Source organism: Bison bison, unplaced genomic scaffold (assembly GCF_000754665.1).
Source record: "Bison bison bison isolate TAMUID 2011002044 unplaced genomic scaffold, Bison_UMD1.0 scf7180017864367, whole genome shotgun sequence".
Lineage (NCBI taxonomy): Eukaryota > Metazoa > Chordata > Mammalia > Artiodactyla > Bovidae > Bison > Bison bison.
This window is the reverse complement of record NW_011494939.1, coordinates 4451662-4478317: the sequence shown is the minus strand read 5'-3', so window position 1 is coordinate 4478317 and position 26656 is coordinate 4451662. Positions and strand designations below refer to the sequence as shown.

Sequence of the window (26656 nt, the reverse complement as noted above, 5' to 3'; positions counted from 1 at the left end):
CATACCATTTCTGTCCTTTATTGAGCCCATCTTTGCATGAAATGGTCCCTTGGTATCTCTAATTTTCTTGAAGAGATCTCTAGTCTTTGCCATTCTATTGTTTTCCTCTATTTCTTTGTATTGATCACTGAGGAAGGCTTTCTTATCTCTCCTTGCTATTCTTGGGAACTCTGCATTCAAATTGGTATTTTTCCTTTTCTCCTTTGCTTTTTGCTTCTCTTCTTTTCACAGCTATTTGTAAGGCCTCCTCAGACAGCCATTTTGCTTTTTTGCATTTCTTTTTCTTGGGGATGGTCTTGATCCCTGTCTCCTGTACAATGTCATGAACTCTCCGTCCATAGTTCATCAGGTACTCTGTCTATCAAGTCTAGTCCCTTATCTATTTCTCACTTTCACTGTATAATTGTTAGGTATTTCATTTAGGTCATACCTGAATGGTCTCCCTACTTTCTTCAATTTAAGTGAACTCCTAGCAGATAAGACAATTTAAGTGAACTCCTAGCAGATAAGAATTATGAAAACTAGATTAAAACAACTATTTAAAACCTTGGAATGTGTCCAAAATATAGATAGAAACATGAAGAAGAGTTTAACTTAAAAAAATTACAAATGGAAGGTGTATGAATTATAAGCAACGGCTTCTTAGCCTGGAGATACTATCCAACTCACATAGCTATGGTAGTCAAAGAGTAGGGAAAAGTACTCCCTTATCAACAAAATACGACAAAGATTTAGAGCTCAGGGCTAGAAAAGCAACTGGAAACTTAAGGGGAAAATACTAGTAGTGAAACCCTCCAAGGAAAATGACCCAAATTCAGAACATAAACTATCCAAACCTATGGTGATAACTAATATGCACTAAAAAGGAAATGAACACAGATTCTGACACTTGTAGCAACAAAGATCGTTCTCAACAGTACTGTGTTAAGTGAAAAGAAATCAGACACAAGACTCCTAGAAAGACAAAACTATAACTACAGAAAGCAGATCAGTTGCAATTGTTGGAGGTGAAGAGAAGGGAGAATGGCCACTAACTTTTTGGAGTGACAAACGTATTCTGTATCTTAATGATGGTGGTCATATGCTATACATTTGTCAAAATTCATCAAATTAGTGAATTTTATTGTATATAAGTTATCAGTTCAGTTCAGTCGCTCAGTCGTGTCCAACTCTTTGCGACCCCATGAATCGCAGCACTCCAGGCCTTCCTGTCCATCACCAACTCCCAGAGTTCACTCAGACTCACGTCCATCGAGACAGTGATGCCATCCAGCCATCTCATCCTCTGTCGTCCCCTTCTCCTGCCCCCAATCCCTCCCAGCATCAGAGTCTTTTCCAATGAGTCAACTCTTCGCATGAGGTGGCCAAAGTACTGGAGTTTCAGCTTTAGCATCATTCCCTCCAAAGAAATCCCAGGGCTGATCTCCTTCAGAATGGACTGGTTGGATCTCCTTGCAGTCCAAGGGACTCTCAAGAGTCTTCTCCAACACCACAGTTCAAAAGCATCAATTCTTTGGCGCTCAGCCTTCTTCACAGTCCAATTCTCACATCCATACATGACCACTGGAAAAACCATAGCCTTGACTAGACGAACCTTTGTTGGCAAAGTAATGTCTCTGCTTTTGAATATGCTATCTAGGTTGGTCATAACTTTCCTTCCAAGGAATAAGCATCTTTGAATTTCATGGCTGCAGTCACCATCTGCAGTGATTTTGGAGCCCCCAAAAATAAAGTCTGCCACTGTTTCCACTGTTTCCCCATCTATTTCCCATGAAGTGGTGGGACCAGATGCCATGATCTTAGTTTTCTGAATGTTGAGCTTTAAGCCAACTTTTTCACTCTCCTCTTTCACTTTCATCAAGAGGCTTTTTAGATCCTCTTCACTTTCTGCCATAAGGGTGGTGTCATCTGCATATCTGAGGTTATTGATATTTCTCCCGGCAATCTTGATTCCAGTTTGTGTTTCTTCCAGTCCAGCATTTCTCATGATGTACTCTGCATATAAATTAAATAAGCAGGGTGATAATATACAGCCTTGACCTACTCCTTTTCCTATTTGGAACCAGTCTGTGGTTCCATGTACAGTTCTAACTGTTGCTTCCTGACCTGCATACAAATTTCTCAAGAGGCAGGTCAGGTGGTCTGGTAGTCCCATCTCTCCCAAAATTTTCCACAGTTTATTGTGATCCACACAGTCAAAGGCTTTGCCATAGTCAATAAAGCAGAAATAGATGTTTTTCTGGAACTCTCTTGCTTTTTCCATGATCCAGTGGATGTTGGCAATTTGATCTCTGGTTCCTCTGCCTTTTCTAAAATCAGCTTGAACATCAGGAAGTTCACAGTTCACATATTGCTGAAGCCTGGCTTGGAGAATTTTGAGCATTACTTTACTAGGGTATTATACCTAGTGTTTAAAAAATTTTGTTTTCAAGAAGGACTTTTATTCTTCCATCACTTACTAAGAAATATGTCATTTATCTAAAGCTCCTCTATTATCCTGACTTCCCTGGTAGCTCAGATGGTAAAGAATTTGCCTGCAATGCAGGAGACTTGGGTTTGATTCCTAGGTCGAGAAGATCCCCTGGAAAAGGAAATGGCAACCCACTCCAGCACTTTTGCCTAGGAAATTCCATGGACAGAGGAGCCTGGTAGGCTATAGTCCCTGGGCTCACAAAGAGTGGACACGACTGAGTGACTAACAAAAACACACATGCTCAAAGATGCCTGTGAACTGTGGTGTTGGAGGACTCCTGAGAGTCCCTTGAACAGCAAGGAGATCAAGCCAGTCAATCTTAAGGGAAATAAACCCTGCTAATTTGGGAGGACTGATGCTGAAGCTGAAACTCCAGTATTTTGGTCATTTGCTGTGAACAGTTTACTCATTGGAAAAGTTCCTGATGCTGGGAAAGATTGAGGACAGAAGGCAAAGAGGGTGTCAGAGGATGAGACAGATGGATGGCATCACCAATGCAATCGACATGAACCTGGGCAAACTTTGGGAGATGGTGAGGGACAGAGAGGCCTAGAGTGCTGCACTCCGTGGGGTAGCGAAGAGTCAGACACGACTGGGTGACTGAACAACAACAATGCTTAAAGAACTTTACCCTCAGTTTCTGACTCACATCCTCTATAACTGCATTGTCCAGTGAGGTAGCCACTAGTCACATGTGGCTATTGACAATTTAAAATAAATCAAAATTAAAAATTAACTTCCTCAATTACATACTATATTTCAAGGTCTAAACAGCCCTATGTGGCTAATGGTTATCATATTAGACAGCAAGGAAAACATATCCGTCATGACACATGATAGCATTATTCTATAATCTTCAGCTTCAAAATAGACTAAGACAGCTTCAAAATGCCACAGGAAAAAAAAATGAAACAAGGAAGAATATGTAAGAATGAGTAGGTTCTTTTGTACTATAAAATGTTTATAGAAGAATGATAAAATTAGAGGAAGTCAGACTTTAAAGTCACACAGAACTGAGTTCAAACTCCTAACATCCCTGGGTAAATTATTTTCCAGCACTTCAGTTGGAGAAACTGATATAAAATGAGTATAACAAACACTCATTAAACATATATTAAAGTTGTTGTAAGGATTAAATAGTACAAGAAGTACCTAATACAGTGCCTGGCATATGGTATAGAAGTAAGTTCCTTAGTTCAATTGCTTCCTTAGTTCCCTTAGTTTAATTCCTTCCTTAGTTTAAACTAAGGGTACCTTTTGGAATACTGGCTATCTGACATTAGGAACCAGCAACTCTTTTTATTTTACAGTTTACAATTTTGGTTAAGATACATCTACCAACCACCATTTCCCTGTATTTTTAAGGATATAAATGTATACTACACAAACAAATCACTTTTTAAAGCAGTACATAACCACAGTTTTAATAATAGAAGTGTTAATTCTTACCTTAGATGAAATGATCCGGTTATCTATAAATTTCTGAGGTGTATAATGGCCATACTGAGGAAACCTGTTGGCTATGTAAATAGTTCTTGTGTCACTTTGATGTGGTGGGTCAAAACCCTAAGGCAAAGCAAAAGAAAAATAATTGTCAGAAAAGTTAGTTGTCATGATTCTTTACTGGTGGTACTTTTTAATCGATCCTATTATACCTATCACTTGCCTTGAACTGTATATAGGGTTAATCTATTTAAGCCATCTCTTTTTCTTTCAAAAAAAGTGAAAGTTCACTCTTGTCCGACTCTTTGCGATCCCATGGACTATACACTCCATGGAATTCTCCAGGCCAGAATACTGGAGTGGGTAGTCTTTCCCTTCTCCAGGGGATCTTTCTAACCCAGGGATCAAACCCAGGTCTCCTGCATTGCAGGAGGATTTTTTACCAGCTGGGCCAACAGGGAAGCCCCTTTCAAAGTAAACAGGTACATTTTCTTTAGATATAAACTAACTAGGCAATAACCTCTGGTAATGAAAAACAGTCCATTCTTTGTCAGAGATGCAACCACAAGAAAAGAATAATCATACAGAAGATCTACAGAAGTTCGTGAAGGCTTCTTTCCTTCTCTTTCATTCCTGGGGTTCCTTGCTATTCTCTTTCCTAGTTCCTTGCTTTTCTCTTTTCCTAGTCTTTTTCTGATTCCTAGTCAGTGATGCAGAAGCCCAGCGTAGCTAAGGCCTAGTCAGCACCTACCATGTCTGATGACAAAGGCTTACATTTTATTTTACACCCAGATCAACTCGGTTTCAAAGAGCTTTGTTCCCAGAGAACTTAAAAATGCACTGTATAGCCCAGATTCAGTCCATACAAGCATTTCTTTATGCTAATTACATTATCAATCGACTCTCTCACATGTGGGTATATTAATATGTTATAATTCTGGCTTCAAATTTAGAAGACATTCAATTAAGGTACATTTAGTAATCATCTCCAGTGGAAAGGTTTGCCTTGGTGACAAGAATACTGATACTTCATTCCTACAATATTACACTCTTTTCCAAAGTGGCAAGTAAATCTTTTTATTTTTAAAAAATTTATTTTTTAATTGAAGGATAATTGCTGTACAGAATTTTGTTGTTTCTGTCAAAACTCAACGTGAATCAGCCACAGGTATACATATGTCCCTTCCCTCTTGAACCTCCTTCCCAGCCCGTCTCCCATCCCACCCCTCTAGGTTGATACAGAGCCCCTATCTGAGTTTCCTGAGACATACAGCAAATTCCCATTAGCTATCTATTCTACATATGGTAATGTAAGTTTCCATGTTACTGTCTCCATATATCTCACCCTCTTCTCCCCTCTCTCCATGTTCATAACTCTGGTCTCTATTTCTCCATTGATGCCCTGCAAACAAATTCTTTGGTACCATCTTTCTAGATTCTGAATATATGTGTTAGTATATGATATTTATCTTTCTCTGACTTACTTTACCTGTATAATAGGCTCCAGGTTCATCCACCTCTTTAGAACTTACTCAAATGCATTCCTTTTTATGGCTGAGTAATATTCCACTGTCTATATGTACAACAATTTCTTATCCATTCATCTGTTGATGGACATCTAGGTTGCTTCCATGTTCTAGCTATTGTAAATAGTGCTGCAATGAACAATGGGACAGATGTGTCTTTTTCAATTTTGGCTTCCTTGGGGGTTATATGGTGGTTTTATTCCTAGATTTTTAAGGAAATCTACATACCATCCTTCCATAGTAGCTGTATCAATTTACATTCCCACCAATAGTGAAAGATGGTTCCCTTTCTCCACACCCTCCTCAGCATTTATTGTTTGTAGACTTTTTGATGAGGGTCATTGTGACTGGTGTGAGGTGAAATCTCACTGTATCTTTGATTTGCATTTCTCTACGAATGAGTGATACTCAGCATCTTTTCATGTGTTTGTTAGCCATCTGTATGTCTTCTTTGGAAAAATGTTTGTTTAGATCTTTATCCCACTTTTTGATTGGGCTGTTTGTTTTTCTGGTATTGAGTTGTATGAGCTGCTTGTATACTTTGGAAATTAATCCTTTGTCAGTTGTTTCATTTGCTGTTATTTTCTCCCATTCTGAGGGTTGTGTTTCACCTTGCTTATAGTTTCTTTTGCTGTGCAAAGCTTTCAAGTTTAATCAGGTCCCACTTGTTTACTTTTGTTTTTATTTCCATTATTCTAGGAGGTAGGTTATAGAGGGTCTTGGTTTGATTTATGTCATCGAGTGTTCTGCCTATGTTTTCCTCTAAGAGTTTTATAGTTTCTGGTCTTACACTTAGGTCTTTATTCCATTTTTATTTCATCTTTGTGTATGGTGTTAGGAAGTGTTCTAATTTCATTCTTTTACATGTAGCTGTCCAGTTTTCCCAGCACGACTTATTGAAGAGGCTGTCTTTGCCCCATTGTACATTCTTGCCTCCTTTGTCAAAAATAAGATACCCAGAGGTACATGGGTTTATTTCTGGGTTTTCTATCTTGTTCCGTTGGTCTATATTTCCGTTTTTGCAGAATGGCAAGTAAATCTTCAAAACTTCTTTGATCGGGGAACCCTTGACAGGTTGAAGTGAAAGTCATTCAGTCATGTCCGACTCTTTGGAACCCCATGGACTGTAGCCCACCAGGCTCCTCTGTCCATGAAATTTTCCAGGCAAGAATACTGGAGTGGGTTACCCTTTCCTTCTCCAGGGATCTTCCCGACCCAGAGATCAAACCCAGGTCTCCTAGCATTGCAGGCAGTCTTTACTGTCTGAGCCATAGTGAAGCGCTCACAGGTTGAAAGCAATCACCAAATGCAGGACCTTTTTTGTTTCTAACAGCAATGATTCAAATTTTCTTAGATTTACATGTTTTTCATGATGGTCAAGGGCTATTTACTAGTACTATGAAGTTATTAAGAGATCAATTAAACTTGGTATTCATAAACTACAATGATCCACTTTTATAATTTAAGTGCTCTTAAGCTAGTAATCTACTAAATAATATGGCTGCCTTTCCATGCTTGGCATTCCTGTAAAATTTCCATTAAGTACAGACAAACATAGGATAGTGGAGATTCCCATATTACCTAGGGGAATATTTTGTTTAGTACATGAGAATAGTAGTAGTGCTATGTTTGGGTTTCAATGGCTGTTGTTCATGGTTTTAAACAACCTACTTTGTGATCTTAGAAACAGTTAGCACACAATGGTGCAAATTATATGTATTTGTATGCACCATTAAGAAATGAAGTTTTATTTTATCTGTTAGGCTATTTAAAGTGATGACCACACTTTGTGGATGTGAATGTGCCATTATGTATCTGATTTCAAAATCAGTTTAAGGATAAAATGTGGCACATATTTATTTTCCTCATCAATTTTCTTTTAAACATTTCATAACTGTGCCCTATAATAATTCATGGGAGAAAAAGGCAGGTTTCAAAATCAGAGTTGGAACTCACTGGTCTATCTGGAATATCATAATCATTTAAAGATGTATACCATTTATTCAACCAACAACTATCTACTGAGATTAAGCACTATGTTAAGCCGTGAAGGATAATATGACTTATTAAATATGCAAACAAATCATAATATGCTCCAACACAGTAAATAGATGAACAGTCTGAATGCTACTGCTGTAGCCTATGACTGTGTTTCTCAAAGAGGGTCCACCAGAAGTTTGTCTATACAGTACATAAGACAAGAAGAGACACACACAGGTAACTGCAGTGCTAGACTCCATGGAACATACTTATTCTATATCCACTCTGTAATCATGTTAACCTAGATCCTAAGTTATACACCATGCATGTAAAGCTTCTGAGATAAAAGAAAAAAGAGCAAATCTGAGCAAATTTATATAAAGATATAAATCTTTAAGATGTCAAGACAACTGAGACTGAGAACCACGGATACAAAATTCTTTTTGCTAAATCCAAAGATTATTACTATGTACATCTAAAGTTAAACAAAAAACAAAGAATCTAAGACCTTACCCCAAAATATACAATGATATTAGTACTACAACCTCTCATATTTCATAGTATGAATATACTATATATAAATGCATGCTCTTTACAGGAAGCAAATGCTCATCATTCTCCATCCCTCTCTACTGAATGAACCAGTGATCACACACAAATGCTGGAACTCCTGAGATTTCTACAATTACTTCAGGAAGATATATTGAAATGTCCCAAAAATCAGTTTTAAATTAAACTGAATTTTAAATTCAGTATCACCATATTTCAGGAAATCATATAAGATGACAATACCAAAAGGAAAATAATGATAACACATCTTTCCTTATTCCCAAAGAGGCTATAATACCCACTTAAGCATTCTGAATTGTTTCTCCAGTGATTAATTCAAATGACCTTATCCAATTTTGTTATAATCAGTGGCATGTATATACATGTGGGTGTATTTTTTTTACACACACCAAATACTTAGATTTTATATTTGTGACTACAGTATAAGGATAGCTAGGCGTTCCTCGGAGAAGGCAATGGCACCCCACTCCAGTACTCTTGCCTGGAAAATCCCATGGACGGAGGAGCCTGGTAGGCTGCAGTCCACGGGGTCGCTAAGTGTCAGACACGACTGAGCAACTTCACTTTCACTTTCATGCATTGGAGAAGGAAATGGCAACCCACTCCAGTGTTCTTGCCTGGAGAATCCCAGAGACAGTGGAGTCTGGTGGGCTGCCGTCTATGGGGTCGCATAGAGTCGGACACGACTGAAGCGACTTAGCAGCAGCAGCAGGCGTTCCTCATGGAAATTAAACCTGTAACTTCAATACATGAACATCATCTTCTCTGCCACAAATTCACGTAGGCATGAACTAAATAAAATAAATAAATAAAACTGTCCAAAAATGAGAAAGGTGACTTAGAGCAGGGCGTCAGGTCTGTGTCTCTGAAATTATATGCAAATTTGTGTATACACGCATTAAAATTTTTTTTTTTTTTAATTCTGGCCACACTGCAGGATCTCAGTTCCCTGACCAGGGATTGAACCTGGTTCACAGCAGTGAAAGCGCAGAATCCTAACCACTAGACCACCAGGGAACAAGTATTTTTCTGATGACACAATAGTTTTCAACAGATTTTGATGACATAAAGAAAGCTAGAACCACTTTAAGGTCTTGTTTTCATACTTAGCTGCCCCGCTCAATATTCCGTATTTTAAAAATGACACAGAGGATTTTTATTTCAATAACGCCTCTAATTTCTTTAACAGAAATCAAAACAAATACCTTTTATCAGAATTAATTATATAACTATACTGTTAGTGTGAAGTTCAAGCATAGTTTCATACTATTTCTAGCAAGCATTATCAGCAATTCTATGGTACTGCACAATCTGAACTCCCTAATCACTAGGTTAAGGCCACACACATCAGGGTCCAGAAGCCTCTGGCAAATTACTTTCTGTTGTCCACCCAGACTATCCACTCACACCCTGAACCTTGGATGGCTTGCTCCTTTCTTCTCTGACTTCATCTTGTCCTGAGTAAAGGAAGTGAGATACAGTGATGCTATTCTAGCCATCCTGATTTTTGCACCTGCTAAAAAGTAGAGTACAGTTGACTCTTGAACAACTCAGCAGTTAGGGGAGCCAACCCTCCATGCAGTCAAAACTCTGAGTATAACTTCAGAATTGGCCTTCTGCATGCTCTGAATCAGCCCTTCGGTACTGTAGTATTAACTGTTGAAAGATTCACATATAAGAGGACCTGCACAGTTCAAACCCGTGTTGTTCAAGAGTCAACTGTATAGGATTTTGGAAGCACACAAATTTAATTTTTATTTAAAAATTAAAACTCTCATATTCTAAGAAAGTATGAAATTAAAAACTTCTTTTTTGTCTGGATTTGTGAGCATATGTAAAAACCACAAGTATTTTTAAGTGGATGAATACTTAAGATGGAAAAAAGCCCCACAATGGCATTCAAGGAAAAAATGGAAAACACATGGGACTGATTTGAAAGAGATTTCTTTTGTAACAGCAAACTCATGAAGTCTAGAAAAACCAAACCAGAAAACAGCTTATAATTTTTAGAAGCTGGTCTTTGGCAAAAAGTGGTACTTGGAAATGAATCATAACATATTTTGATACCAAATATACCAACCTCTGTACTATTCTTAAAAATCTCAAAAATTTTATAAAAAATACAAGCATTACAAATAAGAGCTAAGAAAAAACTAAAACTACAGTCCTGTAATTAAATGTCACACTTCCTTAACAAAACTAAGAGAATATTTTTAGAGCTTAGTGATCAAATCTGTACATGTAATCATTCTTATATGTGATCTGTCTCCTCCAAAATACAAAGAAAAAGCTACAAAACAAATAAAACGTCCATGAAAAATAACATAAAAAGAAGCTCCAGAATCAAAACTTCAATGGCACTGGTTATTAAAAGAAATGATCAAAAGCTTTATTTCAGTCACACACTTTGTATGATAGAAAGTGATTTCTGTTGCCTACATGTTCCAATGTAACGATGCTTCTGGGGAATAATGATTTAATGTGCCTTACCAAATCTACAAAATTAATAGTGAATTACTGTTTCCTGGATATGGGCTTTAAATAAAAAACATCTATGTTGTGTTGTGCTCAGTTGCTCAGTAGTATCCAACTCTTCCAAACCCATGGACTGCAGCCCACCAGGTTTCTCTGTTCATGGGATTTCCCAGGCAAGAATACTGGAGTGTGTTGCCATTTTCTTCTCCAGGGGATCTTTCTAACTCAGGGATCGAATCTGTGTCTCCTGCACTGGCAGTCGGATTCTTTACCACTGAGCCTCCTGGGAAGCCCAAAATACATCTATATGAAGGTATTACAATTTTACACTGTTAACAGCCCAAATCAAGGTGAGAGGAAATAACTTAAAATGCCTATGATGTAAACACAATAATTTAATTTCAACTTTTTGAATCATGTTACATAATTTTCATTTTAGGATTTAAGGTAGTCTGCCATCCATCAGACCAGTCTGGGCTTCCAAGAACTGCTCCTACTGCAGAGGTAGGTTGGAACTAGCTTTCCAGCTACAGGATTCAAAATATAGAGTAATCTTTGGCATCACTGACACGATGGACATGAGTTTGAGTAAGCTCTGGGAGTTAGTGATGGACAGGGAAGCCTGGCATGCTGCAGTCCATGGGGTTGCAAAGAATTGGATGTGATAGTGACTGAACTGAGCTTAACTTTAAAATTCTTAAATCATTTGCAAATACTCTACTATAAGAAGTTCATCTCTTACAGGAAGCTTATCTCTTCTGTTACTCCCCAACCCTAATTCCCTATTCCAGCATACACCTGTAGCAGCCCCGTGGCAATAATATGGCAACTCCTCAGAAAAGTGAACACAGAATATCCACATGATCCAACAATTCTACTTCCGTGTAAAAACTCAAATAGATATTTGTAAACTCATGTTCATGGCAACATTATTCACAATAGCCAAAAGGTGGAAACAACCAAGTGCCCATTGACATAAAAATGAATAAACAAAATGTGGTATGTACAATGGGATATTATTCAGCCTTAAAAAGGAAGGAGATTTGGACACATGCTATAAATGGAAGAACCTTGAAGACATTATGCTAAGTGAAATTAAGCCTGTGACAAAAGGACAAAACTGTATGATTCCTCTTACATAAGGAGTAAAAGTTGACAAATTCATACTTTGTCAGGCATTTATTCAAGGTGCGGAGGGGAGAGTAAAAGGGCATTTGTGTTTAATGGGTATAAAGTTTGCAAAGATCAAACAGTTCAGGAGACAGACAGTGGCGATGGCTGCATAACAATGTCACAATTGGATATTTTAAGTACATTTAAAAATGGATAAAATGGCAAATTTTAAGTATATTTACTACAATTAAAAATGTATCAATTTCACCCATTTGGGACTTAACCACAGATTTTCTGGATTAGAAGTTTCCTATTTGGCCATAATTTAACTGTGATAGTCTCTTACTTGCAAAACTGGTGATTTCTGTGTATAGAATCACAGAGATATTTCTGATAAAAATTAATCTGTGAAGTAGTTTTAGCTTAGATCAAATTTTAAAATTACAGATTTCACTGAGAGAATTTAAGGTTTCTGTAACCAAGAACCCTAAATTAATTTTCTTGATCTACCTATACCTATACCTACAATTGAACACTGGCTGGATAACAAGTGAAACTACTAAATTTAACTGTGGTGTCCAAATTGGAGACAGAGGAATGAACAAATTTCTACTAAGATTTCTCAAACACTTTTAAAGGCTCCTCTTTCTCTACTCACAATCATAAACAACAATGGCAATGAAGACGGCTTCCTGGGTCCTCCTCAGTACATCAGAAGCAGTGGGTTTACAATTCTGAGGCCACAGACAAGAATACTTAATCCTTTACAAAGTACCTTCAAAATTTAATATCTTAAAATATGTGCCAATCTACAAAGACAACCATAAAATTCTAAACAATAACAACATTAAGAAGAATGGCATCTGTTAAAAAGAATGAAATCTTTTAAAATCTACAGATGGGTTTTAAGGGCATTATGCTCAGTGAAAAAAGTCAGTCAGAAAAGACAAAATATTGTATGATCTCACTTATATGTGGAATGTAACACCAAAAACAAAAAAGCCCAAGCTCATAAATACAGAAATAACAGAAAACAGATGAGTGGCTGCCAGGGTGGGGCTTGGGGAGTGGGTAAAATGGGTGAAGGAAGTAAAAGGTACAAACTTCTAGTTATAAAATAAGTTACAGGATGTAATGTGCAGCATGGAATTATAGTAAATGTTGTATACGCAAAAGTTGCTATGAGTGTAGATTTTAAAAGTTCTCATAAGGAAAAATTCTGTAACTCTTGTGTGGTGATGGATGCTAACTAGACTTCCTGTGGTGATTATTTCGCCATGTATAAAAATTAGCAATGAAGTATGGGGTTTAATTAATAGCAATGTATTAATACTGGTTTATTAGCATAACAAATGTAGCATAGTAATGTAAGATGTTAACAATAAGAGAAACTGGGTGAGAAAAATGTATAGGAATTCTCTATTATTTCATAAACTTTCTGAAAATCTAAAACTATTTTTTTTAAAAAGCTATTTTTTTAAGAAGTTAAAAGCACAGTCCTCAAAAACAAGGACATATATAAGTTAGAGCAAAGACGCACAAACAAACAAACAGACATGTGCATGATACACTGACCCGGTATTTCTCATTTTGCCCCAGATCACTGAAAACTTCATCTACAGGAAACATTATGAGGGAACTCATGGTCTAAGGCATTATACAAAGACTGATAACAGTATCTCTAATCACTTAGGACTTGACTTTCACTGTCTCATAATAAATTCCTAAGCTGTTTTGTTTTTAATTCTGCAAATATATGCTGGAAAAATAGTTGATCAAACACTGGTAGATAAGCACTGCCTCCCTTTAATGCTGCATAGGAGTTGGATCCACAGTCTCCTGTAAATCTAAGTTTAGAGGCCGGTTCCTCTACAATATTTAAATTTCAATAGAAAAACCCAAAATTAGAGAACAACTTCCCTGTCTTCAATAGTAAAAAATCAAGTTCACCCTCAATCTTTGTTCGAATTTTCTGAACTAATGAAGAGCATAGTGGAGAAGTGAGATAAGGAAGGATATTTATATCCCTTTTGTTGCTCAGGAGATGCAATAGTGAAGAAACAACTTCCTAGGTAAAATACGATTAAGACTTGAACTGAATGTCTATAATTCAAGCTTTAAAGTTCAATTACACTCACTGCAAAAAATCTTACGAGACCAATATGTACCCAAGTATCTATTGAGGAAAAATGCTTGATACTATGCTAGGCACTGTACTAAGTTGCCAAACTGCCAAATTCAGACTTAAATTTAAGAAAGTAGGGAAAACCACCATACCATTCAGGTATGACCTAAATCAAATCTCTTACGATTACAGTGGAAGTGACAAGTAGTCAAGGGATTAGATCTGATAGACAGGGTGCCTGAAGAACTATGGAATAGAGGTTCATAACATTGTACAGGAGGGATCAAGAGTTCCAAAGAACATAAAAAAGCCTTCCTCAGGGATCAATGCAAAGAAATAGAGGAAAACAATAGAATGGGAAAGACTAGACATCTCTTCAAGAAAATTAAAGATACCAAGGGAACATTTCATGCAAAGATGGGCACAATAAAGGATAGAAATGGTATGGACCTAACAGAAGCAGAAAATATTAAGAAGAGGTGTCAGGAATACACAGAAAAACTATACAAAAAAGATCTTCACGACCCAGATAATCACAATGCTGTGATCACTCACCTAGATACAGACATCCTGGAGTGTGAAGTCAAGTGGGCCTTAAAAAGCATCACTACGAACAAAGCTAGTGGAGGTGATGGAATTTCAGTTGAGCTGTTATCAAATCCTAAAAGATCATGCTGTGAAAGTGCTACACTCAATATGCCAGCAAATTTGGAAAACTCAGCGGTGGCCACAGGACTGGAAAAGGTCAGTTTTCATTCCAATCCTAAAGAGAGGCAAAGCCAAAGAATGCTCAAACTACCACACAATTGCACTCATCTCACACAGTAGCAAAGTCATGCTCAAAATTCTCCAAGCCAGGCTTCAATAGTACATGAACCGTGAACTTCCACATATTCAAGCTGGTTTTAGAAAAGGCAGAGGAACCAGAGATTAAATTGCCAACATCTGTTGGATCATCAAAAGAGCAAGAGAGTCCCAGAAAACCATTTACTTCTGATTTACTAACTATGCCAAAGACTTTGACTGTGTGGATCACAACAAACTGGAAAATTCTGAAAGAGATCGGAATACCAGACAACCTGTCGTGCCTCTTGAAAAATCTGTACACAGGTCAAGAAGCAACAGTTAGAACTGGACATGGAACCACAGACTGGTTCCAAATAGGAAAAGGAGTACGTCAAGGCTGTATATTATCACCCTGCTTATTCAACTTATATGCAGAGAACATCATGAGAAATGTTGGGCTGGAGGAAGCATAAGCTAGAATCAAGATTGCTGGGAGAAATATCAATAACCTCAGATATGCAGATGACACCACCCCTATGGCAGAAAGTGAAGAAGAACTAAAGAGCTTCTTGATGGAAGTGAAAGAGGAGAGTGAAAAAATTGGCTTAAACCTCAACATTTAAAAAACTAAGATCATGGCATCCAGTTCCATCGCTTCATGGCAAATAGATGGGGAAACAGTGAAACAGTGACAGACCATTTTTGGGGCTCCAAAATCACTACAGATGGTGACTGCAGCTATGAAATTAAAGTCATTTGCTCCGTGGAAGAAAAGTTAGGACCAACCTAGACAGCACATTAAAAAGCAGAGACATTACTTTGACAACAAAGGTCCATTTAGTCAAGGCTATGGTTGTTCCAGTAGTCATGTATGGATGTGAGATTTGGACTATAAAGAAAGCTGAGTGCCAAAGAATGGATGCTTTTGAACTGTGGTGTTGGAGAAGACTCTTGAGAGTCCCTTGGACTGCAAGGAGATCCAACCAGTCCATCCTAAAGGAAATCAGTCCTGAATATTCATTGGAAGGACTGATACTGAAGCTGAAACTCCAATACTTTGGCCACCTGATGTGAAGAACTGACTCACTTGAAAAGACCCTGATGCTGGGAAAGGTTGAAGGCAGGAGGAGAAGGGGACGGCAGGATGAGATGGTTGGATGGCATCACCGACTCAATGGACATGAGTTTGAGTAAACTCTGGGAGTTGGTGATAGACAGGGAGGCCTGGCGTGCTGCGGTTCATGGGGTCACAAAGAGTCAGATACAACTGAGCGACTGAACTGACTGACTGATTCGACCATTCTGAAATATCAAGCAACTCAGTATTTCATTTGTTAAGTGACCCTATAATTTAATTTAAAAAATTCATTATAAATACTATGAGCATTGACTATGTGCTAGGTAATATGCTTGGTACTATGAAAATACCAAAATGAGAAGTCAGGACCCTTGCCCTGAATAAAACATCATTAAAAAAAAAATGCCTTTAATAAACACAAAGAGTGAAATGAAAATCAGATAAAATGAGTAAAATTTTGACTGAAATAGCAGTAAGTCACTAGATGACTTGCTTTTTTTCCTACAGAAAATTATCAAACACATTCTTCTGAATAGTTAAATAACAATTTTAAATATATAAAAATAAACTATGGCATAATTTCATTACAAATGTAATAAAAGTTACTAATAAAAAAGGACAACTAGCCTATCTCTTTTCAGCATTTCCAATTTCTACATCAACATCACGAGGTTCTCAAATATCAAAACAATTTTGTGGTTCCTAAGGTATAAGGTGAAAAAAGGCATTTAAAACTGAAAACCTTTCTAAAAAATTTGCTACAATGTTCAAAATCAATTAAAATGTATTTCATTTGATATTAGATAACATATGCAAGAGGAGATATATATTAGGGTACAAGCAAGGCCTAGCTTCTTCTAGTACTTAGAATATTATGTCAACTTGAAAATGGCCACATTGGCTAAACTACAGGAACTCTTGATTGCTTCTCTCCTTTTCCTCTCAGACCTGTCTCCTCCATCTCCAGAATACCACTGCTACCTACAATTTCTTTCCCCAACTCATTCTCTCCTCTTGCCTCCCTCTTGGTTAGATTTAAAAATGGAAGGAATGGGAAAGAGATATATAGGGAAAACTGCTGCTCCTGCTAATTCTCTTCCACCCTCGTATATGCCCGGCAAAAACTCTGGGTTATGTCCTGCCTCTAGCACTAATTAGTTAGTAACCTTGGAAAAGTACATACTTTGAACTCTTCTTCTACTTCACAAGATAGATTAAAAAAAAATTTTTTTTTCCTCTTTAAAACGACTTAGCTAGGCTTAAAATAAGGTAATCTTTTCTGATCAGGGGCTGAGCCTTTGGTACTCTGGCTCTGGAAATAGGCAGTCTGAAGTTCAATCCCCTTTTGTACCGAGGTCCAAGAGTCAGGTTCAACTGAAAGGAGGCTAAAAACAGCTGTGTACTTTTAAATATGTGTAAAATCTCCAAAGAGGTAACAGAATAATACTTTTTTTTTTAAGAACAAAATACTACAAGACAAATCAGGCAAATATGCATCAAGAACAAATGGAAATGAAAGAGGCCCAATAATAAATTTGGGGCGGGGTGGGGGAGAGTCATTTAAATTAAAAATTCAGAAGACAAGGATAAACTCTAGACTGGAGTGCAGCCCATGGCTTTTCCTCCCTGGCCCTGGAGCCTCCCTTCCTGCTAGGAGCTGCTGCTGAGGCCTGGGGTGGGAAGACAGGTGAGGGGAAGGGGGAGGTGAGGGGAGAGAAGTGAGGCAGGCCAGGCGGGAGACCAGAGGCCTAGCCCATGGACACAGGAGAAACCTGGTGACTGCAAACTAGAGCTGAGAATTCACACTGAAAGCAGCACGGAGAGAAAACATATGAGAAACATAAACAAGAAGGCAAGAGCCACAGAGCATAGATAAAGATCAAGGAAGAGTTCGAGAATGAGAAAACTGAAGTCGGATAAGCAACATTTAAAGGGGAAAAAAAGCTGTAAAATTTTCTAAACTGTAGAAACGACAGCTTTCAAATTGAAAGCACACACAAGAGTAGAGCAGGAGAAACAAAAATCATATGAAACAATGTGAGCACAGCATAGTAAAACTGCAAAATAGAGGACAACGAGGTAATCTTCAAAACGATGTTACAGAGATTATCAGCAAAGTAATGACTATTAGATTAAAAGCACACTTTACACCACCAATAAATGTCTGAAAGCAAAGGAATAAGTAGTATCTTCAATATGCTGAGTGATGGGTTCGACCCCTGGTTGAGGAAGTTCTGCATGCCGCACAGTGTGGCCAAAAATAACAATAATAATAATATGCTGTGTGAAAGTAACTGTTAATCTAGAATTCTGAATCTACCTAAATTAGTATTCAATAATAATTAGGAATAAAGACATTTTTAAGCCATAAAAACTAAGGGAGTTTACCACACATGAAGCCTTGCTTAAAAATAACTAAAGAAGGTATGTCAGCAAGAATAAAAGTAAATACATAGGCAAGAGGTGATAGTCAAGAAATAACGGTGGGCTTCCCTGATGGCTCAGTGGTAAAGAATCCACCTGCCAACGCAGGAGACTTGGGTGAGATCCCTGGTCTGGGATGATCCCACGACATGCCACGGAGCAACTAAGCAAGCCGGCGTGCCACAACTACTGAGCCTGTGCTCCAGAGCTGGGGAGCCACAGCTGCTGAAGCCTGCACTCCACAAGAGAAGCTGCCACATCACACCTAGACAGCGGCCCCTGCTCACCACAACCAGAAGACCCAGCACAGCCAACGTGCAAGTAAATAAACTTTAAATTAAATAATGATGAATAAAAAAAATCACTGTAGTAAATCAAAATGAGTAACAGGTAAAAAGCTAGAGAATGTTTTGAGTTTAAATGTTTTGCGTTTCCACAAACATTATGGAAGAAAGTATTTGTGAAATCATGTATCTGGTAAGGGTCTTATATCCAGAACATATGTATATAACTCTTATAACTAAAAGAAAACTTAAAAATGTGTTAAAAGATCTGAATAAGCATTTCATCAAGAAAAGCCTCACAAAATACAAACAAATCAGTTAATAGAGACATGAAAAGATGTTTGAAATCATTTAGTTCAGTCGCTCAGTCGTGTCCTTAGGCAAATATAAATCAAAACCATGAGTTACACTTATGTTCATGACCACAGCTAGAATCAAAGACAAAAACAAGTATTGGCAATGATATAAAGACATTGGAACCCTTATATTATACATGACTGGTAGGAATGTAAAACAGAGCAATCACTTTGGAAACATTTGGCAATTCCTGACAAAGTTACCACATGACCCAGTAATTCCACTCTTTACATATTTATCCAAGAGAAATGAAAATATACATCCACAAAAAACTTGCACATGAATGGAAAAGGAAGCATTACTTCTAACAGCCAAAAGGCAGAAACCAACTAAATGTCCATTAATTGATGAATGAATACAATCTCTGGTATATCTATACAATGCAATTTTAGCAATAAAAGGAAATGAAGTATGAATATATGCTACAACACAGATGAACCTTGAACACATTATGCTAGCTGAAAAGACCATCACAAAATACCACATACTGCATGATGCCATTTACACAAAATGTCCAGAGGTGGCAAAACCATAGAGACAGAAAGTAGATTAGTGATTGATCACAGCTGGGGGCTAGTGGGGCTAGTGGCTTGCGGGGGGAATGGAGAAAGAGAGTGGACAGGGAATCTCTTTTAGGGAGTATACAAATGTTCTAAAATCAGAGTGTGGTGGGGCTGCACAACTCTATGCATATACTGAGAAACTGAACTGTGCACTTTAATGAGAAAATTATATGTGGCTATCTCTCAATAAAGCTGGTAAAAGAAAAACAAAGTTAAACTATTAAGTAATAGTAATGTGGAAGGTAAGAGGGAACACAAGTCAAAATCTTGTAAATCCCTATATTATTTGTAAGTAGAGAGAGATAATAAAAGGATAAAAATACAATCTACAGCTTCTACATAATCAAAGAGAAAAATATTAATAGAACTTAACAAATTCAATGCAAAGCCAATCAAAATCCTAGAAAGATTTTCCACAGAATTAGACAAACTGATGACACAAATAAAAAATAGCATATGGAAGAGTAGAGAGCCAAAGCAATTCTAGGGGTGGGAAAAGGATTGGGGATTTTGCCTGGTCAGATATCATAAAACACTACGTTAAGATATTGTACTATATTATTCATGCACCACCAGATCAATAGATGAGTGAAACCAAATAGAGAGCCTAAAAAGAGAACACAACACAAAGGGAATACTGGTATATGACAGAGAAGGCAATATGACAGAGAAGGCGAACAACAGAGATTAGTGGAGAAAAGATGGCCCATTCAATAAACAGTACTGGGACAAACAACTTTCTATATGGGAGAAAATAAATTTCTCTACTTTATTCCACATAGGGCTTCCCTGGTGGCTCAGACGGTAAAGCGTCTGCTCGCAATGCGGGAGAGACCCGGGTTCGATCCCTGTGTCGGGAAGATCCCCTGGAGAAGGAAATGGCAACCCACTCAAGTACTCTTGCCTAGAAAATTCCATGGATGGAGGAGCCTGGTGGGCTACAGTCCATGGGGTCACAAACAGTCGGACACGACTGAGTGACTTCACTTTCACTATTCCATATACAAAAATAAATCCCAGGCATATTCAAGACCTAAATGTTGTAAAACTAGATTTTTAGACAACTCTAAGAAAATGCCAGAAAGACAGCTTTATAACCCTAGGAAGGAATTCCTAAATAAGTAATAAAAAGTAGAAATCATTCACCTAATAATAAGTTTACCTACAAATAAATTTAAAATATCAAAAAAGACATCAAGTTAAATACAAAGTGCAGGCTGGAAGATATTCACAACATACACAAAAAAGAACTGGCATCCAGACTACAAAGGAAACTAATAAGGAGAAAACAAACCACTCAACAGAAAAATGGGTAATCTATTCATATGAATGAAATAAAGGGGGCTTCCTTGGTGGTTCTGTGGTCAAGAATCTGCCCGCCAGTGCAGGAGACACGGTTCAATCCCTGACCTGGGAAGATCCGACATGGAGCAGAGCAACTAAGCCAGTGTGCCATAACTATTAAGCCTGCGCTCTAGAGCCCAGAGCTGAAATTACTGAGCCCACATGCTGCAACCTCTGAAACCTGCACCCCAGAGCCTGTGCTCCACAAGAGAAGCCACTGCAATGAGAAGACTGAACATTACAACGAACAGTAGCCCCCCTAGCTTGGCTCAACTAGAGAAAAAGCCCACGCAGTAACAAAGTCCCAGAACAGCCAAAAAAAGAGAAGAAAAAGAGAAGAAATACAGGACATCTTAATCTCACTAGCAATCAGGAAAATGCAAATTAAGCAAAATGAGATACCTTTCACACTCACCAGATTGGTTAAGTTCTTTCAAGTCTGACAGTACAAAGTGTTGACCAAGATGTAGGGAAAGGGGAACATGGTTTTGGAAAATAATTAGCAATATTTAGTAACAGTCATAAAGTGCACACCCCATGGCCCAGCAATTCCACTTCTAGGTATGCCAATTTAAAAAAACACACAAGCAAGAATGGCCATTGCAACATTTTTTTAAACAGGAAAAAAACGGACAGAAATTCAAATATCCATTAGTCCTAGAAGAATGGATAGGGCAGTGGTTGCTTCATTTTGGTTGTTACAGAGTCTGGCAATATGCTATCACAGAGTACATGTTCAGAAAATGTTTGAGTGAATGAATAAATGAGAAAGAAAGAGTGTTACCTAAAAGTATGGATGCAGGTTGAGAAAGTTTTTGTTACATGGAGAACTAAAACAAAATAGGCAAAAATCCTTCCCTTCATGATATAAATGAGACAAGTAAAGTACAAAATATGTTAAATAGTCATAAGTGCTAAGAGAAACAAACAAAAAAGGCAGGGAAGGGGGCTAGGGAAGTATGGAGGTGGCAATTTACAATTTAATACTGAAAAGGCCTCAATGATAACATCTAAACAAAGACTTGAAGGGAATGAAAGTGAAAGTGAAGTCGCTCAGTCGTGTCCCACTCTTTGTGACCCCGTGGACTGTAGCCCACCAGGCTCCTCCATCCATGGGATTCTGCGGTCAAGAATACTGGAGTGGGTTGCCATTTCCTTCTCCAGGGGAAGGGAATGAAGGTGCCACCAAATTAACTGGGGCGAGTACATTCTAGCCAGAGGTGACAGCCAGGGCAACAATCTTAAGACTGAATGAAATCCGTCCTGCACTTCTGATGAACAGCAAGGTGTATGTGGATAAAGCAAAGTGGGTGAAGAATGATGGGAGATGAGAAGTGGTCTGGGCAGGGACTTGGATACAGATCTAGCAGAAACTTTGGCTGTTACTCTGAGCAAGAAGGCAAGTTCTTAGAAGGACAGGAATTACATGACCTAACCTGTGTTTTAATAAGATCACTCTGGCTGCTATGTTGAAAACAGACTGTAGGGATAAAGAGGATAGTTAATAATGATAGTGGCAATCACAAGGTTCTTTGGAGCATTTGGGCAAGGTCCCTACTTCAGTACAGCTAGGATAATTGGGATTCCACTAATGCTTGACCAGGCTTCCCTGGTAGCTCAGCTGGTAAAGAATTGGACTGCAATGTGGGAGACCCCGGTTTGATCCCTGGGTTGGGAAGATACTCTGGAGAAGGGAAAGACTATCCACTCAGTATCCTGGCCTGGAGAACTCCATGGACTGTATATATCATGGACCCACAGGGTTGCAAAGAGTCAGACATGACTGAGCGACTTTCACTTTACTTCACTATTGCTTGACCTCTTTAACCAAATGAAAAACTGAGTATCTGAGGATATATGTCTGAACACAGAGATAAAATAAGCAAATATTCTAAGATTTAGGATCTTAAACATTAATATTTTTTTGGCTGCACTTTGCAGCATGCAGAACTTCCCAGACCAGGGACTGAACTGCAGCCCCTGCAGTGGAAGGACGCAGTCTTAACCACTGGACCACGAGGGAAGCCCCAAAACATTAACTTTTGAGGTTAAAATTTACTTAGCCACACCAAAATAACACCACCATAGGCCTTGCTTCCTTGGCCTACTCCTCTTTCATTCCTTGAGAGAAAGGCAAAGAACACAGGTACTTCCAAACTGATGTGGAAAGAAACCTGATATTCAGTCAACCAACATTTGGTGGGTGGGTACCTCCAATGGGCCAGCTGCTGTTTTGAGTGCAAGGGTTCTAAAGATAAAATATAGCCCATCCCAAGATATTTACAGACTAGTCTACTGCTTAAGATATCTAGACTTACATAATGTGCTATAAGGAAAAATGAGCTCACTTTTAATGTTATACGGCATTACATTTATGTAGTTTTTAAATTTCCAGTAACCATTTTTTAAAAAGTAAAAAGGAACAGGCAAAATGAACTACAGTATTTTACTTTACCAAATAAATCTAAAATATTTTTCAACATGTAACCAATATAAAAAGTTGAGATATTTTACATGCTTTTTTTTACACTGTTTTTAAAATCCTATGTGTATTTTATACTTAAGCATATTTCAGTCTGAACTAGCCACATTTCAAAGAGTCCTGGACAGCATAGTTATATAGGAAAGACCTATTTTTTAGAAAACTGAAAACATTTTGACACAGGTACAGGGCAAAGTAAATTAGTAGAGGGAGGCATTAATGTGTTCACAGCTTAAAGAAAAAGTAAGAGTAAACAGACTACAGATAATTGATGCGGAGAGCAGGATGAAAGAACACAAATGGACTGGTGAGTCTGGAAAAGAGGACTGTCATACTTTTCTTTGTGACAAGTGTAAAGAGAACAGAGGAATAAACAAGTTTGGTGAATATGAATAGGCTTTTAGGCTTACCATTTTTCTCAGTGAATCAGAAGACAATCTTACTAGCCTCCTTCTGCCACTGCAGATATAAACCTGAAGGGACTACATTTATAGAACAATTTAAGAAACTGTATCCTAGTACAACAACATTAAGTCGTATTTTTAAAAATTACAGTGAGTTTCCAGCTTTCCTCTGGACTGGTCAATCTTGAATTTTGTCACTTTATCTCAAAACACAGAAGCAATAATATGGATTAATTTTTTATCTTCTCACCTATTCATTTATTCAAAAAACATGTACCCAGTGTCTACTCTTATGTCAAGTCCTGTGTGAGACATGAAATACAGAGATAAATAAGGCCCTCACTGACCAACATCTGTGTCCCCAGTATTTAGCTTATTATGTATGCACACAGCAAGTGCTTTAAAAATATAGCATTACATTGTACTGTAAAGAAATATTACATGTCAATTAAAATATGAATTGACAAAGACTTTCATTTAAATCTAACATAGTGTTGTACAATAAAATTTTCTGTGATAATGAATATGTTCTATTCTGAACTGTCCAATACAGTAGCTAATAGCCATGTGGAATTTTAATTTAATTAATTAATTTTGTTGTTGATAATTCACTTTAATTAATTAAAATTTTAATAGCCACTGTGGTTAATGGCTACCATAAAAATCTAAATATGAAACCACAACGGGTTACTGGCACTTATCATAATCGAGGTGTTGCCATCTCTAATGAGTTAACACATGTGATGCTAGAATAATACTCATTGTACCAGAAAGACATCATAAGAAAACTTTCTTAGTGTAAAATAACTAGGATTGTGAGCTCAAAAACGAAGAATGAAAAAGGAAAGGATAGTTCAATCTTTTCAGTCTACTTTCCCAAAGAAAAACATCAACTTTCTGACAACCTCCTCTATTTTTCTCATTGTGTCAAGAAGTGAAAATAGTTTGTGGAGATAAGCAGTCAAGTTGTGTTTAATTTAACAAGGAATTCATAGAAAATACAAGTTGTTTCTGTAACAAAATGACAATAAACTTTTTTTTTGGCACAACAACTTAAGAGGCCAGAAATCAGGATTCATACAATAAATAATGTTTTTAATTTCAAAAATCCTGTCTTTGTGATCTGCTTATTAACCTCTCCAAAGCTGTCCTATTTATCTGAACTTTGTGTGTGTGTGTCCTCCTCTTGCGACCCTATGGACTGCAGCCGGACAGGTTCCTCTGTTCATTGGATTATCCAGGCAAGAGTATTGGAGCAGGTTGCTGTGCCCGTCTAGTGACTCTATTGCTGAAAAACTCAACCCATTGAGCAAATCGAAGTATACTTTAAACTAGCCTACGAACTGAATAATTCTGGTGCAGTAACTAGGAAGGCAGTTTATGACTGGGATAGTAAAATATACTTATTACTCTGTGTATTCACTATCCTTTACATATAATTTAAGTGACTGTACAAACTTAATCAAAGAGACAAACTCCTACATAGGCACAGGTCTGATTACATACTTGGAAGATCTGACAACTTAAAAGTAAAACCAGTGAAGTGAGTGACTAATATCAGAGATAGCATTTTTTATGCACGGCAACTTGTTCAACTTGTTAATCACTCCATAAGGCATTTCTTGTAAATTAACCACACAAGACTTTTTGCCCCTCCTGTTAGCTGTGTTTGGCTGAAGCCATTTTTTAAAAAAATTAACAAATTGCCTATTCTGAAGATGAGAATACAATCAGGATTTTATCCAAGTTAACAAAAAATACCTAACACTGAGAAGTGGTGTCTTAATCCACTAAGAAAAACTAGAAAAAAACCACTGGCATACAAAAACACCATCAGGTAAACAAGATTTCTATACATGAAGATGGGCAAATCAAAAGCATGAAGTCAGACTTGAAATAATTAACTTCTAGAGTCAAGTTACCCAGCTGCGGCTTATTGCAATAAAGCCAAACTATTACAACAATTTGGTATTATAACGACATCATTAGCTTGGTTGTCTAATAAGGAATATATCTGGGATATCTGAATTCACAATTACCTAAAAATAGAGAGCTAACATGTGCTTGAGGGAGTGGCAGGCAGTTCTAGTTTTATTTATAAGGTATTTTTTTTGAGAATGATGCCCCCTGCCAAATGAATTAACAGAAGGCTGACTCTAAAACAGCATACTTCTTAAAACATAAAAATGCTCTTCTAGAGTAGGTAAAAGGAGGTATCAATGTTTTTAGTCCCCAAAAATCTTTACAGTCCCACAAAAACCGTTTCTGCTTCATTGTCTTTTAAATTAGTAAATGAAAACACCGAATTGTAGCAGCATTTAATTACTAATGCGATTTAGAAATTAACCAGCAACTAGGAACAGACATCATGGAGGTAATCGTAGACTTCTTCAGCCGGGAGCAATTTCACTCCTAACTGTCAACGTTGCCTTACCGTTGTATTTTGGGGTCTGTAGTTGCCAGCAAGCAAGAAAGTTTTCTTTGTGAATTAATTCGGAGAAAGGTGGCGCTTTTTATATGCCATAAATCACACTTTTCTAAAATTCTTTTTTTTCTCCAGATGTTTCAGTAAAACTGAAAAGTTAACCATTGGTTCCAAATCGGTCGCGTTCACATTGCCTCGAGAACGGAAAAAAGTAAGGTTCCCATTCCAAAAGTTTCACCTGGGGTGGGGTGAGGACAAGGCAGGAAGAAAACCGTCCTTCATAATTCTCTGACTTAGCTTCGCAACTAGACGGGGTTTTAGAATATTCCTTCTTACCCAGGCTTCGGGTAAAATTTCTTTGAGAGGAGTTAGACTAGACAAGTTATGCTTCTCCTTGATAATCCACGCAACCTTGAAAACAGCGAGGAGATGGGGCTGGAGACAGATCCTCGCCGTCCCCTTCACTCAAACCAGTCCCAAACTGTTAAAGGCAGGAAACACAAGCCTCTTCTCTCTCCTCAACACCTACTCTCTTTCCGTCCCCCCGCCCGAGTTCCTCAGTCGAGACGCCGACCCCGCTCCGCATCCACTTTTGGTCTCGGAGCGGCGAGAAAGAGGGAGTAACCGAGAAGCGCGACCAGGAAGCGGCAGCCTCCCGCCGCCGGCTTCGGGGCCCCGGGCTCGGCGATGAGACGTGTACGGGGCTGCGCGGGGCACTACCGGCTCCCGGACCCGCCTCCAATGCGGCCTAGCCCGGAGCTCGCGCTCCGGCCTCGCGGCTCTGCGCCGCCGGCCCTTCCCCGC

General features: G+C 38.0%; 1 protein-coding gene and 1 non-coding gene across 3 annotated transcripts in view; both read right to left on the bottom strand.

Moving 5' to 3' along the window:
* ATP11B (ATPase, class VI, type 11B) overlaps positions 1–26656 on the bottom strand; it is a 140375-nt gene that overhangs the window by 98552 nt on the left and 15167 nt on the right. For both annotated transcript variants that reach the window (XM_010855636.1, XM_010855635.1), the window contains exon 2: positions 3923–4039. In XM_010855636.1, the coding sequence (XP_010853938.1) occupies positions 3923–4039 (117 nt within the window). The remainder of the gene's footprint in view (positions 1–3922; positions 4040–26656) is intronic.
* Positions 8938–9009, bottom strand: TRNAE-UUC. Its single transcript has one exon. It is a non-coding gene; the product is annotated as a tRNA-Glu (tRNA).